Below are 19,142 nucleotides of genomic sequence, written 5' to 3' on the forward strand. Positions count from 1 at the left end.
CAAGTCATGAGGCAGTAACTTGTACATGGGACTAAAGGCCCCAGAGAACTGCCTTGCCTTCCACCATACAAGAATTCTACTAAAGGTGTTACCTGTGAACCAGAAGCAAGCCTCCTAACCATAGACAAATCTGCCAGCCCCCAGATTTTGAACTGAACTGTGAGAAATAAAACCCTACTATTTATAAGTTTCTAGTTTATAATCATTCAAACAGATATACCACGTACCATGGATTATATAAATGTTTATATAAATGTTTATTTCTCCCAACACACTAAGTTATTTTCTGTCATTCTTCCACCCAGGAAAATCCCTGCTTTTAAGTTGTTAAATATTCCCACTCTAATACAAACACATGTAATAGTGACTCCTCCTTCATAATACTTCACAGCTTATTCAGTTCTCCCTGGATCCTCTTCCTGATGACAGTGCCACTGTAGAAATACATAGAGCCAACCCAACATTACTGGCATATTACCATAGCTGACTTATTTATTCAGGCTGTATTACAAAATCAGGAATACAAGTCAAAACTGTCGCTGAACTGACTTTGCTCAATAAGCCAGTGAAGCAAGCAGTCCTTTCAAAGACTCTACAAGGCAAGTCTCACTAACAGCAGCTCTAGACCACATCATTTCAAAACCAGGAGCCACTTGAATACATACAATACTCACATACTTACTCTATTAAGCGCTTTGGGGATGAGCCACTGTGATGGAATTCATCAGCATCATAGAACTCATCTTCGCTGCTAGAGTAAGAGAACTCTGGGACTGTGTTTGGAGACAAGTTGGCATGGCTGGGAGGAGTGAGACTGCTGCTAGGTGGTGAATTCCCACTGCCTAGGAGTCAAAAGTTTTCAATTAGGGAAAATGATGATAATTAGGGAGATGGGCCCACAACAGATCGTTCTAAAGTCAAGACTGAGTTTGGTTAAACTGATAAAATTCTCTATAGTATTTTTTAAATCAACAGTTAACTTAGACAATGGAAATAAGAAGGAAAAATGTACTACAAGATGGGGACACAGCCTTTTTATTCTCCTTCTGGTACTGAAGACTGATCCCAGGGGTTCATACATACTAGGAAAACGTTCTCCCACTGAGCAATGACACGCCCAGTCTGGATATGGCCTTTTAAACATGTGGGAAAATTTCTATACCTCCACTCTGTAATTCAAGATTAACTTGTATTCTGTGTCAGAAAGGGAGTTCTTTTCATATTACACGTGCTGGTGTTTGGCACCTCATAACAGACACTAGCACCAATGGGAGCCATGGCTCTTTATACCATAAACTCAGATACTAACGTCTATGGAAATATAAGACCAAGACTGCCTGACTGTTAGATACTGCTTGGGATACCACACTCATATTCATGGCGCTCGTCACAGTAATTATAAAACCACTCCATGAAGCCCAGACCCTTCTGCCTAAACCTAAGTCAGGTGCCTATCAGAGCAGAGATAAACAGAGCTAAGGGAGGGAGGTGTGAAGAAAAGGAAGACGAGAAGAGCATCTTTCTAGTGATGTAGTCCAACTACCAACTACAGGAGCCAGAACTACTGGAGAGGCCGAAAAAAGACAATCATCTTGTCTTTGAAGTAGCTATTTGGTACACTGTTCAGTAATAAAGCAAGAACAAACATGCATCAGGATACTGAGACTAATTCACTGAACGCCTAGTGGCTGTCAGGCTGTTTGTGACTAATCTATTATAGATGCCAGGTGCAAACTGAAGTTCAGTTACTGCTATTGCTGGCAATCAAAAGCCAAGGAACCCAGGTATGATGGTGCAAGCCTTCGATCTTAGCACTTGGGAGACAGAGGCAGATTTCTGTGAATTCAAGGCCAGCTTGCTGTACATAGCCAGTTATGGGCCAGCCAAGGCTACCTAGAGAGAGACCCTGTCAAAAATAACTACTAACAAGGAAAACAAAAACAGCAGTAACAGAAACAAGTGAAGATATGTCCCTAGACTCTTAGTCTGTTCTCGTTATCTTGGTTCAGTTAATAAACCAACTAGCTATCCATTGTGCCATGTTCACAAAGATCCCTTTTAGATAAAACAGCTTGTTCCCTAAAGTAAAGCTTATTGAAGAAATTCCAAAGGTAACTCTCCTTACCAAATAATTAATTTCTCTCTGTTCCTCAATGGCAAAAATAAGGGACCAAAGAAACTCTTGTTGGAACAGGAAAAATAGACCATGAAACACAAAAAGTAACACACAAATACTCCAGGTGACCATATAATGGAAAACATAAGAAAATGAGTTTGAATGGGAACTGTAAGCCCAAGTACTAAGAGTTCAACAACAACTTATTATTAAAGGGAATTTTTTTCTCTATGCCAAAGAAGGAAGAAAACAGATGGAGAAAATAGGGAAATTAGGATGAAAATAAGACAAAAACCATATGCTAACTTAATTTCCAATGTCCTAAATACACCTCTAAAATGTTAAGGTACTTTGAGATATCTTCTTCAGAAGTAATTCTCAGAAGATAACCTTCTCCCTTTGAAAATAATTTATATTAAAATTAGTTGATATACAGAAATGTTCCTCACATTTTCATTTACTAACCAGTTTTATGTATTTCCAAGTGTAAAAATACTTGACCATTTCATAACTTGAACATACACCATACAAAACAAAAATAGAAGCAAACCTCACAGGCTAGTGAAACTCATTATATGGGCCAGATTGGCCTCAAACTTGCAGCAATTCCCCGATCCAGCTTCCCAATGCTGGCATGACACCTGTGTGCCACTACACTCAGCTACAGATTCTGTTTTTAAGCTAAGATATGACACAGTTCATGAAATACAGAAGCAAAAAAAACAAAACAAAACAAAAACTTAGCCTCATTAATGAAATTGCTTATTGGCATTTCCCAAGAAAATGAACTACTGTTGACTCATTTTTTTTTCTTTCAAATTTTAGAATGAATTAATGCTGTTAAAGATGAAAGACCCAAGTAGAGAATCACTCACTGCCCCCAAAATTTAATATGGGCTAAAGTCACATATTTTTTCACTGTTACACAGAAAAGTTCTACCAACGAAGTGCCTATGGAGTGATAACAGATGCCAAGGTCCCACCTGCTAACCAGGACTTATAGTTTTTAAACCTCCTGATTTAACAAAGTCAAAAGTAGTAACTGCACCTCATTGAGTCTAGTTCTACAAGTAACACAATGCACATTTAACTAATTTAAAAAGAAGAAGTAAATCTAGTATCCAACATGGGTGTAGCCCTGCATCTAAGAAAAAGAGTAAAGATCATTATAAGTAAATAAAATGTAAAATGACATATTTAATGCTACCAAACTGACAAAAATGTGACTGATGAATGTTTCCTAAAAGGTGAATCACTGAGGTATTGCCCTACAAAGAAATTACTGGAATCATCTAGTCAGTGGGCAATCCAGTAACAACCGCTCAGGTGGCTACAAAAAGAAATGTTGCTGATCAAACCATGTAAATATAGGAAGCTCTCAGTCATCTCTGTTCTAAGAGCCAGTCACAGGAACACACAGCTTCACTGAGGGCAGAACAGAGGAGAATAAAACCGCACAGGAGGTGCAGCCGCACACACATAAGTGAACAGAGAGCATCAACAAGGCCTTCAGCTCCAGTCTGTCCTTATGCAGTCCCAGATGCCTTTTCCATGGGAAAGAAAGTGTCCAAGTCTAGAGAGTAGAGTGTGTGTGTGTGTGTGTGTGTGTGTGTGTGTGTGTGTGTATGTGTGAAGATTCAATCAGGAGCTTTAAGTAAAGGGTACACAAAGAAAGCCTTACATTTACTAATACTCTTGGTTTAATCACAAAGTTATCCATTTCGAGAAGGAACTATAATTAAAAACTAAGCTATTGCTAGTGTTAGTAGCTATTACGTTTCTTCATCCTTTTCCCCACTAGAAGCCAAACACAAATCCCATATGTTAATGGGAAGTTCCAGAAGTAAAGGTCACACAAGCCTGTACCTGTACTATTTGGCGTTGGAGTCTGATGGTGTCCCAAGGCAGCTAGCACAGGTCCGACCGGTAAGGAAGATGGGCGCTGCTCTGACTTACACAGCTGAGCAGGTTCTAGAATATGTGAGATAAGTGAGGAAACAGCTCAACATATACTCAGCAGCTGCACTTGTTTGGAATATAAAACTCCAAGATCTGGACTTTTCTATAGTAGGTCAAATTCATGCTATTTCTCTTTATGATCTCTAAGCCCCTCAGAGTCACTGACACTCTCAGCACCAGCACCAGCACCACCAGTCAGCGTGGCCAATACCCAGCACAACTGCTGTGTAAAACCAATAATGCTTCTGACAAGAGTGTGTTCCCGAAACTCAAACCCTGTAAGATCAGACACAGGGCCCACTCCCCCTCACTAGTGCTCAGTGATAATAAGTTCATTCTTAGAGTAAAAGTTTATAAACAATTTCTTGTGGTCTTTATGAATGACTTCCTTTTATACAGTGTAGTCTGTGGCTTTAATATGTCATTGAAAGAACACAGAAATATATGGTGCAACAAATGGATTTTTGAGAAAAGAGCTCACTATTATCTCAGGCTAGCCTCAACTCTTGTGGACTCTCCTACCTCAGGCTCCTAAGTGCTGAGATCACAGGTCTAGCTTCTGCTAATTTTATTTCCTTTAACAGTATTAATTACTCTCCTCTCAACTAGCAGGACATCTAGTTATATACACTTATATACACTTCACATATTTTCCCCTACACACACACACACACACACACACACACACACACACACACACACACACGTATATATACACTTCACATATATTCCCTTTCTCATTAATGTCTACTGTGGTAAAATATTTATGTTGTTCAAAATTATAAAGAATATCTCACATTTACATATTGCTGGGTTCCATTTAACTAGATCAGGAGCTTCACATTTTCTTGGCTATGAATTCTGAGTCACAGAATTTAGTCCTATCAGCAAATCTATACCTTCACTGCTATGCTGTCCTCCACCTCTAAAAACCAAAATTCCTTCCATCAACCTCAAAAGCACCACTATCCAAGATACTGCCTTCTTTTTCCAGTTCACTTTCAGCTATACTATGTGACTATTATTTTAAAATATATAGAAATTCTAAGAGTACTGTGAGTATCAAACAAATGAATTTTTTCATATCTACTACTCCATGATGGTTCCAAATACCGTACCTGGAGGTAAGACAGTCTGGGAAGGCATTGTGCTGATCACAGGTTCCAAAGGACTAGGTTGGTATATTGCATCTACAGGATTAATAGTACTCTGAGATAAGAAACACAGCAGAATTATTTTTAATTAAATATTCTTCTTATGCTGACCACCTCCCCCAAACAAGAAAATGCCACATTTATAACAGCAAGATCCACAGGATAGTATATAAGTAAATTGGTCAAATTGCAAAGGGGAAATGTATCTTTTTATGCAGAGTTTTAGGAGTTTTTCCCAATAAAGCATAGAAAGGAAGAAAAATGAATCATTGTCATAGAAGGACGATAAGTAGAAAAACCTGCAAGGCAAGAAAGCAACCAACTACCTCAGTTCAACTCAGAGGTCTCAAACTCTTACCTCACACAGTATTGCTCTGTGTTACTAAACACCAACCAGTCACTAGATAATGGTCTGTGCCACTTGGCCCACATCTCCTGCCCCAGCACTGTACACCAACCACACAGCAGAGTCACCTGACTATACATTCCACAGTGGGGTCCCTTGTACTGAGTATGGGGAAGAAGCCTTCCTTGAGGACTTTTTGGGGGTTGGGTGCTCAAAAGATGTAGTGAAAATGTCAGGGTAAGGACAAAAAAAAAATCTAGATTTCTCCGATTCCAAATCAAGAAGTTATTCTGACAGCATGATGCACTTTAACCCCAAACTCCATAGTTTACTTATTTTGTGTTTTGTTCTGTTTGGTTTTTTGAGACAGGGTTTCTCTGTGTATCCATGACTATCCTGGAACACACTCTGTAGACCAGTCTGGTCTTAAACTCAGAGATCCGCCTGCCTCTGCCTCCCAAGTGCTGGGATTAAAGGTGTGCTCCACCACTACCCAGCCTCACTTTGTTTTTTAAAGAAGGAGGTAGTCTAGGTGAATTTAATTTGCTCAATTAATTAAAAGAACTGATTTTGAGACACAGTTTTGTTTTGAGGTCCAGGCTGGCCTGGATCTCAGCATGTAGACTAGGCTGGCCTCAAACTTGTATCTTTCTGCCTCAGTCTCCTTCATACTGTGAGCACAGAGGTTTGCTGCCATGCCTGGTTTGTTTAAACAAGATCTTTGCTACTGAATGATCCCCAAATGTATCCATACAACTTTAAAAACCACTTAGCAACAAAAGTGAGAAAATGGTAGATGGATTTTTTTAAAGTGTTGCCATTTAATATCTAAATTGTTTTTCAGGCTATCAAAACCCTTCTCTATTTTAAAAAGCATTCAATCTGATTTTCTTAAACTAAATAATTTGAACCTAAGATTCTGATTCTAGTTAACACAGATATTAACTGAAAAACCAAAGAACACTTACAGATGACACCGTGAAAATAATCTTAAATAATAAAATATCTAGTAAAGGGAAGTAGGGAATAGACTTGGAATTTTAATTCCTTGAACTACTTAAGCCTCTCATCCTCTTTGGGCCTCAGTTTCCCATAGTGAGTAAAACGGAACAAGAGCCTTGATTATATAACCTCTAATGCAGCAGGTCTCAACATGAGGGTCACAACCCCTTTGACAAACATCTATCTCTAAAAATACTTAATTATGATTCCTAAAATAGCAAAATTATAGTTGCAAAGTAGTAACAAAAATAATGTTATGGTTGGGGGGTCACTACAACATGAGGAACTGTATTAAAGGATACCAGCATTAAGAAGGTTGAAAATCACTGCTCCAGTGGCTTTCTGGTTCTTACTCTGACAACCAAGTTCTGAGGATAAACTGCTTGTCCCTAGAGCTCTTCTCTAAGGACACCAAGAGCGTCACACAAGAATGGGGCTGCAGCTGAGTGTTGGCACACTTGCCTAACATGTCTAAGGCCTTGGGCTTGGTCCCCAGGACTGTAAAACCAAAACTAAGCAAAGGCAAAGTCCCCTCACTAATATTTTGATCCGCACGAATGAAAACGTACTATTCTTCCCATTGAAGAATCTAAGAAATAACTAACTTTACAATCAGGGACTGGAACTCAACTTTTTGGATAAAATATTTCTTCCAGGTAAAATATCCTAATATTAGGCTTGTCAAACAAACAAAACAAATTTTACAAAAACTTTTAAACTTCTTTGCATTAAAAAACAAATATGGGAATTTAATCTAACCCACTGGCATTTGCTTATAATCCTAACTACTTGGAAAATGGAGGCAGGAAGATCCCAAGTTCAAGACCTACAACAGCCTACAGAATGAATTCAAGCACAATTTAGGCAACTTAAGCGAGATCCTGTTCTAAATTTAAAAAAAAAAATAGAAATGATGGCTGGGGACACAGCTCAACGGTAACCTAGCATATGTAAGGCCCTAGGTTTAATCCCCATTATCATAAAAGTAACAATAAATCGGACTTTTAAAAACTAGAAGTCCTGGTGTTTGGGACTGAGCTCCTTACACGAGGCCTCAAAAGACCAGAGCAAGCCCAAACTGAGGCATCCGTGCTACATGTCAACAGTCAAAGTGAAACTCCAAGAAAACAGGTAGATGACAAAACTTTCCCTGATCATAAAAATTCAAATTCTCCTGAGTCCACTCTGATCTATAAGTGATCTATAAGAAAACTAGCTGTCCAAATGGTGGTGGCGCACACCTTTAATCCCAGCACTGGGGGGGGGGGGGGGGGGGGGGGGGGGGCAGAGCCAGGCGGATCTCTGAGTTCGAGGCCAGCCTGGGCTACAGAGCGAGTTCCAGGACAGAAAGGACAGAAAGGAAAGGGAAGAAGGAAAGAAGGGAAGGGAGGGGAGAGGAGGGGAGGGGAGGGGAGGAAGAGAGAGGAAGGAAGGGAGAAAGGAAGGGGGGAAGGAGGGAGGGAGGGAGGGAGGGAGGGAGGGAGGGAGGGAGGGAGGGAGGGAGGGAAGGAAGGAAGGAAGGAAGGAAGGAAGGGCTAACTGGATACTCATCAGTGTTGCTTTTATTGCTCAGTTCCCATGTCATCTGATGCCTCAGTAGAACTCATCTTTTTAAAATAAATTAGAGGCTCCAAAGTCCATGAATCACAGAAATACTAATCAGACCTATAATAAAGTTTGTTGTAATTTTGTCTTTTTGATAGCATATGAAACATATACCCTTTCCTTGTTTTGATGAAAAAAGAATAGCCTGTATTTATCTTCAATCATCTGTCAATTTCAGCTAAAAATCAAAAACAAGAAACAAAAAAAACATTTTACAACTTCCTTTAAAAAGGATGGATGTTTATAGTCAGGCAGTGGTGGTGCATGCTTTAATTCCAGCACTCGGGAGGCAGACAGGCAGATCTCTGAGTTTGAAGCCAGCCTGATCTACAGAATGAGTTCCAGGACAGCCAAGGCTAAACAGAGAAACCCTGTCTTGAAAAAACAAAACAAAACTCCCAAAAAGGAAAAAAAAAAAAAAAAAAAAAAAAAAAAGATGTTTATGCAAGTAATCCTCAACTGTAACTTGTTGGGACATTAATGTATCCATGATAAAGCAATGTTTAAATAAATTATGTAAAATATGCACGACTAACATTTATTACAGTGTGTTCACTCTGTACCTTACAAGAACATGCAGGAGTAAAGCTTCAGCTTTGTCATAGATGACAATCCTAAGACCCACAAAGGATGGGTAACTTGCCAAGGGTCTCAGATGTGAGTGGCAGGACTACTGTACAAGCCCAAGCACTCTAGCTCTCAGCCTGTATTATGGGTTCCCATCTTCAAAATAAAACCCTTATGCTAAAGGACTAGTTTCAGAGCAAATTATTCAAAATTGCTTTCTACAAGTTTAATTGTCTACATATGAGCCTTCCCAGTGTTCTTAAACTACAAGGACCAAGCACGTGTGACGTGCTCTCTAAACCCTGCCTATTTCATACACAATGAATGGGCTTTAAGGGGGAAGAGATTAAAAATAACCCAAACCTGCATTTGCAAAGGCGTCTTCCTCAGGGGCCATAAATATACCCCTGCCCCACAAGAGGACCTCAGGAAGGGCAGATTACACTGCACTTGTGTTTATTCCGCGCAGTTCTATCATATCACCAGGGTTTACACTTTGGGTAGAGAAATATTTAATTTGTATTTCAAAAATGATTCCTTTATCTGTTGTCTTTAAAAAAAGATTGAAAAAAACTTGTAATTAATGAACGTTCCCATTTCGAAGCAAATGTAAAGCCAACAAGCTCCCTCCTCCCTGGAGCCGTAAGGGTCCTTGTCAAGGGTCTAATGTGTCATCTCCAAGTCTTAGACAAGCCGGCACTGAGCTTCAGAGTAACGAGGCTGCTTATTGTTTCAAGAACAGTCTCTGTTTATCTCTTGAGATAAGGTCTCACATAGCCTAGGCTGGCCTCAAACTCCCTATGTAGCTGAGGATGGCCTTTAACTCCTAAGCCTTCCGCCTCCACTTCCTGAATGCTAGGATTATAGGTGTCACCACTACATCTTATTGGATGCTGTGTGTTTTGGGGGGCAGATGTGATTAAACTCAGGGCTTCCCATGCTAAGCAAGAACTCTCAACTAAGCTACATCTACAGCTCTGCTTTAAGAACAGTCAACAGAAGTCACTAACACTATAAAACTACTGATCTTATTTTTGTATGTGCAGTGTGTCTGTGTAACACACATATGCATCTGTGCATAAAAGCCAGAGGTCAACAATGGCTGCCTTCTTCTATCACTCTCTATCATATTGTTTGAGACAGGACCTGTAGGTCTCTCCCCTACCCTAAGTGCTGCAGCTGTGGCTGTGTGCCTGGTTTTCATGTGGGTACACTAGATCCAAACTCTGTTCCTCATGGTTCATGGCAGGCACTTTACCAACTGAGATATCTCCCCAGCTTCAAACTACGAACTGTTAAAATCTTTTATTATCAGCTAAGAAATCTAGTCACAAATGTCCTATTTATAAATGAAATGTTAAGAGCAACAGAAGAGTAAAAGCTAAGGAGGAAAAAGACAATAACTACATCAAAGAATACATGCTATTTGTTCTACCAAGAATACATTATGCAACACAGTACTGATGACAAATAAATACAAAATCTAAAAATCAAACAAGAGGAACATACAGATAGAAATGTATTTTTAATAGACGAAGGTATGTTTCAATACTGCACACCCCTCCCTCTGCTTCAATCTGAGAAAAAAAGTTTGACAAGAAATGCAGCTTGGTGAATGATGCCTCGTAAAAGCTAATTAACCCTTCAAGTTGACACATGCAAAGTGATTCATTCACAGAACAATTTTAAGACTGCCATTTCCCCTCCAAATGATTGTTGAAAGATGGCCAACTTTAGGAGCTCAAGGAAAATTGCAAGAGTTAAAAACAAAAAGCAGTGAGTAGGTGAAGAGTGGAGTTTGTGCTGAAAGTGAACAGAAAATTCAGGCTTCTCCTGACATGACTGGTTATAACGCTGCAAGAGTAAAGGAACAGAGACCACATTAGACTTACTATAATTCCATCTGCGTGCTGCTCCGCATTACTCTGGTCCTTAAGGAAAAATGTTAAAGATATTAACTTTATTCTCACATTTAAGTAATGCCTTGTGTACTTTACCTAATAAGAAAGCTTCTTTTACTAGGTAAGTAATAAAGTTAGAACATTACTTCTCTGCTTCCACTGAGATTTTCACTCCATGTGGTACTCCTTCCAACTCAGGCAACACAGCCAAGAGGAGTAATCCCTGACCATTACCTCTACAGAGGCCCTGACTGGAGCTCAGCAAGGTACCTACCAAACTTTACTTACATTCCTAGCAACAATTAAAATCAGATATGCTAATATAAGGATCGAGACCTTCACACTTTGTAAGTTTCAACTTTACAGTAAGTTATGCCAGCTCCTCCCAATTCCTAAACCTCTACTGCACTACTACAGGCATGACCCTTGTCTGAACGAACTATGATCAGAAAAACCCAAGATGGTCATTATTTCACATATCTGGTTATGACTTCAGAATTGCACCAATACTTTTCTAGAGATATGTTCTAATTTTGTCTCAGTAAACTTAATAGCTGTATCCGTGAAGTGATGATGTAACAGCTAATACTGCCTGGGAAGTATTTTATGAACATTCACAGGATTTTTTTGCTTTGTTTTGTTTGGGCCTGCTTGTTGGGTTTTTGAGACAGGGTTTCGCATCCCAGACTGGACTCAATGGATGACCCTGAACTCTTCTTGATCTTCTGTCTCCAGTTACAGGATTACACCATCACACCTGGTTTACATGGGGCTAGAGAAGGAACCCAGGATTCTGTGTATGCTAGGAAGACACTTTACCAACTGAACAACATCCCCAGGCCCACGTGGTATTAGTACTGTCACCACTGGATGTTGTAATAGAGGTGAGCTCCAAATACAGGCAGCCCCACTGAAGAATTCCCACTCTTGGCTCAATACCATTTTGTCTTGCCTCTCCAAGGTTATGCCTCAGAGTGTGAAGAAAGTGGTGGAAAGTTGGTGACACAAAATTCTTTCTCATAACTGCATGAAAAAGGACTTAGAACTTTGTCTTGTGGGCCCTGGACTCGTCTCTTCTGTACCCCTCCTTCCCACTTGCCTTCTAAACAGCTCTGTGCCCAACATGGGTGTGAACATGAAGAATTGGTAGTCTTCTGGGATGGTCTCATTCATAGGGATGGAAGAGCATCTCCTGGTGAGTACTCTAGTCTAGAAAGCCATCAAAGATCTCTGGGAGAAAGCACATACTCAGAAAAATCTTAGGAAGCAAAAAAAACCTTTAGTCTGAATTGGCTATCTCCTGTGACCAGATAGATAGGTGCCTAGCCCAATTGTCATCACAGAGGAGTCATCCAGCAACGGATGGAAACAGATGCAGACCCACAGCCAAACATTAGGCAGAGTTTGGGGAATCCTGAGAAGAGGAGAAAGGATTGTAGGAGCTAGAGGAGTCAAGGACAGCACAAGAAAACCCACAGAATCAACTGACCTGAGCTCACAGGGGCTCACAGAGACTGAGCCAACCAGGCAGCTTGCATGGGACTGATCTAGGCACTCTGCATATATGTTACAGGTGTGTGGCTTGGTCCTCTTGGGAGACTCCTAACAGTGGGAACAGGGGCTGTCTCTGACTCTTTTACGGGCTTTTGGGACCCTACTCCTCATACTGGGTAGCCTTGACCAGCCTTAATATATGAGGAGGTACTCAGTCTAACTGCAACTTGATGTGTCATGTTTTATTGATACTCATGGGAGATCTGCCCTTTTCCTAAACAGAAAATGAGAAGTGGATTGGGGGGGTGGGGTGGGAACAAAGGGGGGTTGGAGGAGGAACTGGGAAGAGAGAAGGGAGTGGAAACTTAGGTCAGGATGTAAAATAAATAAATAAATTTATTTTTTAAAGAAAAGATTATGCCATATGATTACTGTACTTTTAGAATACTACAACCTCAGAAAACTACATTTCTTGGGTTTCTTCATGTTCACTCATGTAAAATTGTACCTGTTTCAGAGTTTTTATGAAGATAAAAATAAAAAATACAGGAAAATATTTAAGGAAGAGAAGTCAGATATAAAAGCAAGTTTTTTAAATTAAAAGGAACTCATGGAGTCCTTGTCTCACTCAGATATATACTATAAATGCAGTGTCCTGGATAGATTTGTCAGGTTGACACAAACCTACTCATAGCTAGGAAGAGGAGCCTCAATTGAGAAAGTGTCTCCATCAGACTGCCCGTGGGCAAAACTGTTGGGCATTGTCTTGATTAATGATTGATGAGGGAGGGGTAGCACATTGTGGCTAGTGCCACCGAGGCAGATGATCCTGGTGGTATAAGAAAGCAGTCTGAGCAAGCAATGGAGAGAAAGCCAGTAAGCAGTATTCCTCTATAGTTTTTGCTTCAGCTCTGCCTCCAAGTTCCCTTCCTAACTTTCCAGCAATGGAGTGTGACCTGAGAGATGTAAGAAGTAAACCTTTTCCTCCCCAAGGTGCCTTTGGCTATGGTGTTTGTCACAGACTAGGAACTGTAACTAGGACATGTAGTAAGTACCAAAGGAAGACACCGGAGAGACTCAGAATGGGATAAGGTAGAAGCTATAGCCTCTGCTTTCTCCGCTGTCTTGGGAGACAATCCAAAACAATGATGCAAAGAGAAACCAGGTACACAAGTAGTGTGACAGAACAGTTCCACAGTAGCACGCACAGCCACAATCATCCTCTAGTGTTATGCAGATAACATAAATGCTGTGTCCTAGCTGTGGTCTAGGGACTCCTGGCCCAGTACACATATTCTTTACAAATCTCAGAGAGTAATTGTACTTAATATCTACACAATTCAAATTGCTATTTTCACCTTTATGTCAACAACTGAGTTAACTACACACTTGAAATTCTAAAGTCTCAGTAATTCTGATATAGAAAAATTAAAAATATGAATCATTTAGAAGTATAGAGAAAGAAAATCCAAGTTTGCCACTCAGATTATAAACTCATGACATTTAGATTTCCTCTTCTAATTTCTAAACAGTAAACTAATATCCCCCCAAAACTTTAAGAAAGTGAAATATGGACTATCAAATGTGCCAAAAATGGTCTGTTGTTAGGCAAGTATCATATCCTCTCCACTGCTGAACCTATATAGACCTTTGTGACTATTCTCAGTAAGAGCACATTACACGAGCTATTTTAAGACTCAGTTTTAGGGTGGTTTGTTAAAGATTACTCTATCACTGGCACACTGTCATTTCTAAAACCTAGGGTTGGGGACATAGCTCAGCTTACAGGAAACCCAGTTTGGTCCTCAGCACTGCACAAACTGGGGATGTCTGCACACTCTTGTAGCACCAACGATGGCAAAGCAAAGCACTGGTCACCAAATTCATCCTCAGCTCACTGACTTTGAAGACAGCCGGGGCTACATGTGACCCTATCTCAAATAAAAACAAAAACAAAAAAATTCTAACACAACAAAAACCTAGCACTTCTAGTTTCTGTATGAAATAAAATAAACTACTAAACTACATTTGACAATTTTCACTCAAAATGTTTGTTTTCATATATGCTATCTTATGGGATATTCTGAATCAGAGCTTATTTGCCTTTTGAGGTATATGAAATCTATATAAGCAAGCAGCCTCGTCAATGCTTCATGACCCATCATAAGCTATAGCTAGCTCATCAGGATTAGCTAAAGCAAAGTATCCAGTATTCCTGCACCAGAGACTCTACTGAATTCAAATGACTTAACCAATGGGCCCACAGTTGTCGCACATACATCAGAGTATGTGTGCATATGGTGAAAAGCACAAGGACTGTGACTTGGTTAAACACATAAGCACGATGGAGATCTGGAAACATGTCACTGAAATAAGCATGAGCACTTTCGACTAGAATTAGGAACTCCAGTATTTTTAAATCATTCATACTTTTAAAAAGATTAAAGCATAAATACATTCTGAACTGCCCTAACAAGGCAATGTCTTAATTGTATACCTACATAAATTCTAACATATAAACCCAAGTCTTACGACATTCAGCAAATGGAGCTGTGATGATAGAAAATGTACATTTTAAAAAAACCAACAACAGCTGGGCGGTGGTGGCACATGCCTTTAATTCCAGCACTAGGGAGGCAGAGCCAGGTGGATCTCTGTGAGTTCGAGGCCAGCCTGGTCTCCAAAGCAAGTTCCAGGAAAGGTGCAAAGCTACACAGAGAAACCCTGTCTCGAAAAACAAAAACAAACAAACAAAAAAAAAACCCCAACAACAAATAATGAATTTGGACCCTTTACTCAGAGTGTAACAAAAATCAAGGTGCAACACTACCATAAATGTAAGAGACAAAATAAAAACATACAAGCAAAATCTTTATGATCACAGACAGCAGAGAATCTTTTCTTCTGAGCATACAACCACAGAAAGGCTTTGTTTGAGAGGACAGACAGAAGGGCAGATGCCAGGTTGAGAAGGGATCCCCATCAGAAACTGAAAAGGGTAGAGCCTTACTCTAACACACAACTGTAAGAAAACAAATCCTGGAAAAGCCACCCCGTTCCTATGATATTTTGTCGTGAAAGCCTATGGTGAAAATGGAAAGTGGCAAGTGAGTCCTTGAGACAAATGCTCTCACAGAGAGAAAATAAATGTCAGTAAGCACAATACATTATATGTAGCTATGGCCAAGTGATGCAAAGTTATGAAGAAAAAAGAAGCTAGTGTGATACAGAGGTTATTTCAGATAGTCAAGACATTTTGTGTGGCAGAAATCCGAACGATGTGAGGTAAGAGACCACCCTGCTAGACATCTGTGAAAGGAGTCACCCAACAGAAGTAAAGGTCCCTAAACCGAGAATGCTTGCCTCCTCTGAAGAGAAAAACAGAGGCAAACAGGACCCTGTTATCAACAGTGCGATCACACAGAGAGAGGCAGGAGATGAACCTGAGCTGGGATGGCTCGATGCTATACTGCCAAGCAGTCCTCTCCAAGTGTGAGAGAAAAGCAACTGATATGATGCACGCTGAAATTACCTTACAGAGTCATACAGGGTGCCAAGACGTTTCAAAGTTCAAAAAAAAAATTTTTTTTAAAGGCCTTCACAATGTAAAACTTCCTTCTGGGATTGATTAAAGAGCCAATGTGTAAGCGACTCCCGAATACTACTACTCATTCTAAAATACCCTGCAAAGTAGATCTGTCAACCTAGACTAAAACATTGCTTTTCTGGTAGAAAAATTTAATAATCTGAACTTCAATACAGTTCAAAGACAGAAAACATCAAAAATTCTTGATGAGGATCAGCAAGATGATTCAGCAGGTAAAGGTGCTTGACCCCAAGGCTGAAGACCCGAATCCACATGACAGAAGACTGACCGCAAGAGAGGGTCAACTCCCACATGTTGGCCTCTGACCGCTACACACAATGAATAAATCATGTAATAAACTGTTCTTAACGAGTGGCTAAGAAAGGCTGCACCTAAAGTGCAGCTATCGAAAGTTCTGATGTCTTCAGAGACTACCCAGGCTGGCCCACAAGTCTAAACTGTATCTCCTCCATCACCACTAGAGTTTTCCATGGGTGTGTAATTCCTCCCCCGCCCACAATATCTGCAGATGCTCTCCATGTAGTCATGTAAATTTAGATCCGAGAAAAACGACGTAAAAACCTTAGCCTGAATTTCATGTCTCCAACCCTGTCTTAATGCTACTGTGTCACTAACAATGTGAGGTAAAAAAGAGATTCTCTAACTGGACAATCAAAAACATGCAAATGAGTAGAACAGACCACTGATTATTTTGAAACCTTCTTCTACCCACTAGCTACAGACAGACGCACAGGTGTCAAGTACAATGGTGAGAAGAAGAAGAAGGCTTTTTACCAAGTGCTTATTCTCAAATGTATTTCTCTTCCTGAAAATTTCAGGCCTATATATTTTAGTATACCAAAAAGCTTTCATAAAAGTAGATATACATTAGTATTTAGCCCATAATAATTCACTACCCATTTTGTTCCATGATAACAACAATTAATGAGTGGTTCACCAATGTAGTTCAGTATCTTCTCCTCAAAAACAAACATACAAACAAAAAATAAAACCTTTGTCAAACACCAATTTCAAAAATGTATCTATTATATTCTTTACTATGTACGAGAATAATGTTGTGCTAAAGCTTAATACTTGATTTCTAAGAAAAAAAATTATGTAAACAATTTAACAAAATATAGCCTTCCATTCCAAGCTGCAGTTGTGGTTAAAGCAAAGAATGAGTTCTTTAAACATGCTCCCTTCCTTCCTAACCACCACCAGAAATTACCAGCAAACAGGGAAATGTGTGTGTAAAAACATCCAAACACATTAGTTGTTCAATAAAATATACAGTCCCACAATTCAGTTTACTGTTGAAAGGTAATGTTTCAGAACTGAGTTTTGTATCTACTAAAGAAAAATTCCAATACAATTTTTTAAATTATAAACTTAGAAAGGAAATACAAAGTAAAATGTACTTACTTTAGCAATCTGTAGCAACACAATGCAGTGTTTAATTGACTCTACCATGCTCTATAAAGACAAAACACTGATTTTAGGATCTTGCTACAAATAAAATAGTTATATTATAGCTTAAAATATTTTTAAAAAATCAGTTCAAATATACAAAAGAGTAAAGTCTTCAGATCAAATACTATCTTCCATGTATCATGAGTTCTAATTTGCTGACAGTGTGACAAGTTATTTATTAGCAATTCTATGATTTACTAAGGAATATCACACTATCATTTATACCAAATAGTATCTACTATTTTTCTCTCAAAGAGAAAGAAAGTTATGTGAGTCCAATTGGCCTTCAATTCTTTAGATCAACAGCAGCAACCTCAATTTCAATTCTTAAAGCAAGACACAGGACAGGATCTGGTCAGAACACTCAGATCTGAAATATTACTTTGTACATTTTAAAAATACTTGTTATCAAGATACAAATATCATTAGTAGTCTATTGGAATATATCAAAGAACAGTGAATGAAGGAAACTCAAATTGTGTTGGCATTTTAAAGGGGAGAGTATGTGCAGGTTGAGTATCCCTAATCCTCTAAGTTTCAAGTCTCAATTTCAGGTGTCAGAGGGTCAAATTGCAAGCATCAACTGCAAGGTAAGGTATTTAAGAAACATAACCACATCTTGTGTTCAGACTGGAGTCCCTCCTCTATTTAGCTTACATTATGCAAGCGCAAATGATCCAGTGCCCAGTATCTCAGATATGGGATACCAGATTTTTTTCTTTCCTTTTTTTTGTTTTTGTTGTTGTTGAGATAGGGTCTCAAAACTGTCCCAGGCTGGCTTGAGACTCACTATGTAGCAGAGGTTGGCCTTTACTTCTAATCCTTCTGCCTCCACCCCCCACCTCCTATGCATGGGGGACACTTTTATCCCAAGAAACCACTGAAGTTAAGACCAGAAACAAAATGGTGCATGGGATCAATGTCAACCACAGGGATAATAAATCTGTGGCCCAAGACTCAATTCTTCAACATTCTCATAAAATCTACAGAAACCAATACACTGCTTGTTCTTATTAGCAGCAGTGGGTTAAAAGCAGCTTCTCAATTGAAGTCAGAGTTTAATACAGAACTTACATTTGTTGTGTCTTTGAGAGCTTCAACTTTCTGTGAAAAATAAGTTTTAAATAGAAATAATGAGAATTACAAAGAGGTACATACTATTGTTTTTAGGATTAAGTATATAAAGATTTTTTTTTACTTACATTATTCTAAGTTAGTGTAATCAAGTGAGAAAGGAAATACTTTTTTGTTATATTTTCTAGTTTAAATCCAGTATTTAAGTTTAAAATTCCAAATATTTTACAGATAAACACTCATAAAATTCATACACTTCAAGGGTTTTAAGAAAGAGATTTTATATTTATTATAAACTTCATGACTAAAAAAAAAAAAACAAAAACAAAATAACCTTCCCTAAAGTGTTTTTTAAATAATCTAGAAATAAATTCCAAAGCTAAGAATTAATAGAAAGTGAGTTAGAACATGAATTAATATTATTATTAACTGTAGCTGACCCAACGGTACAGCCACTGTTAGCAGGAAAGCAAAATAGCAATCAAAAAAAAAAAAAAAAAAAAGGCTGCACCGGGAACAGGGCAAGAATAGAGAAAGTGTGGCACCCATGAGTACCCCCAAATCCCAGGGAAGCCAAGGCCTGGAGGGCTGGGGTACAAGTATAGGCTCCCACTGCCACATGCTATTCTGAGCAGTCCTCTCCATCTGAAGTGACCACAGGGAAACAGTAACTTCCTTTTTGTTTTGTTGTTTGTTTTGTGAGACAGGGTCTCACTGTGTAGTGTCCTGGAACAAACTACACAGACCAGGCTGGCCTGGAACTCAGAGATCCTTCTGTTTCTGCCTCCTGAGGGCTGGGATTAATGGCGTGAGCCTCCATGCCCTAGAATTTTAATAACTTTCTACCTTCAACACATTTTATATA

At 39.2% G+C, this 19,142-nt stretch overlaps 1 protein-coding gene across 10 annotated transcripts in view; it reads right to left on the reverse strand.

Annotated features, from left to right (window-relative positions):
- Osbpl9 (oxysterol binding protein like 9) overlaps positions 1–19,142 on the reverse strand; it is a 139,874-nt gene that overhangs the window by 25,499 nt on the left and 95,233 nt on the right. For 5 of the 10 annotated variants that reach the window (XM_036178353.1, XM_036178351.1, XM_036178359.1 and 2 more), the window contains 6 exons: positions 18,278–18,307; positions 17,156–17,206; positions 10,642–10,680; positions 5,194–5,284; positions 3,983–4,087; positions 683–842 (listed from right to left, as the gene is read on the reverse strand). In XM_036178353.1, coding sequence (XP_036034246.1) covers positions 683–842; positions 3,983–4,087; positions 5,194–5,284; positions 10,642–10,680; positions 17,156–17,206; positions 18,278–18,307 — 476 coding nt within the window. The remainder of the gene's footprint in view (positions 1–682; positions 843–3,982; positions 4,088–5,193; positions 5,285–10,641; positions 10,681–17,155; positions 17,207–18,277; positions 18,308–19,142) is intronic. The other 5 variants (XM_036178354.1, XM_036178352.1, XM_036178358.1 and 2 more) reach the window with 1 other exon arrangement.

The sequence above is a fragment of the Onychomys torridus genome, chromosome 2, assembly GCF_903995425.1.
Source record: "Onychomys torridus chromosome 2, mOncTor1.1, whole genome shotgun sequence".
In the NCBI taxonomy this organism is placed as follows: Eukaryota; Metazoa; Chordata; class Mammalia; order Rodentia; family Cricetidae; genus Onychomys; species Onychomys torridus.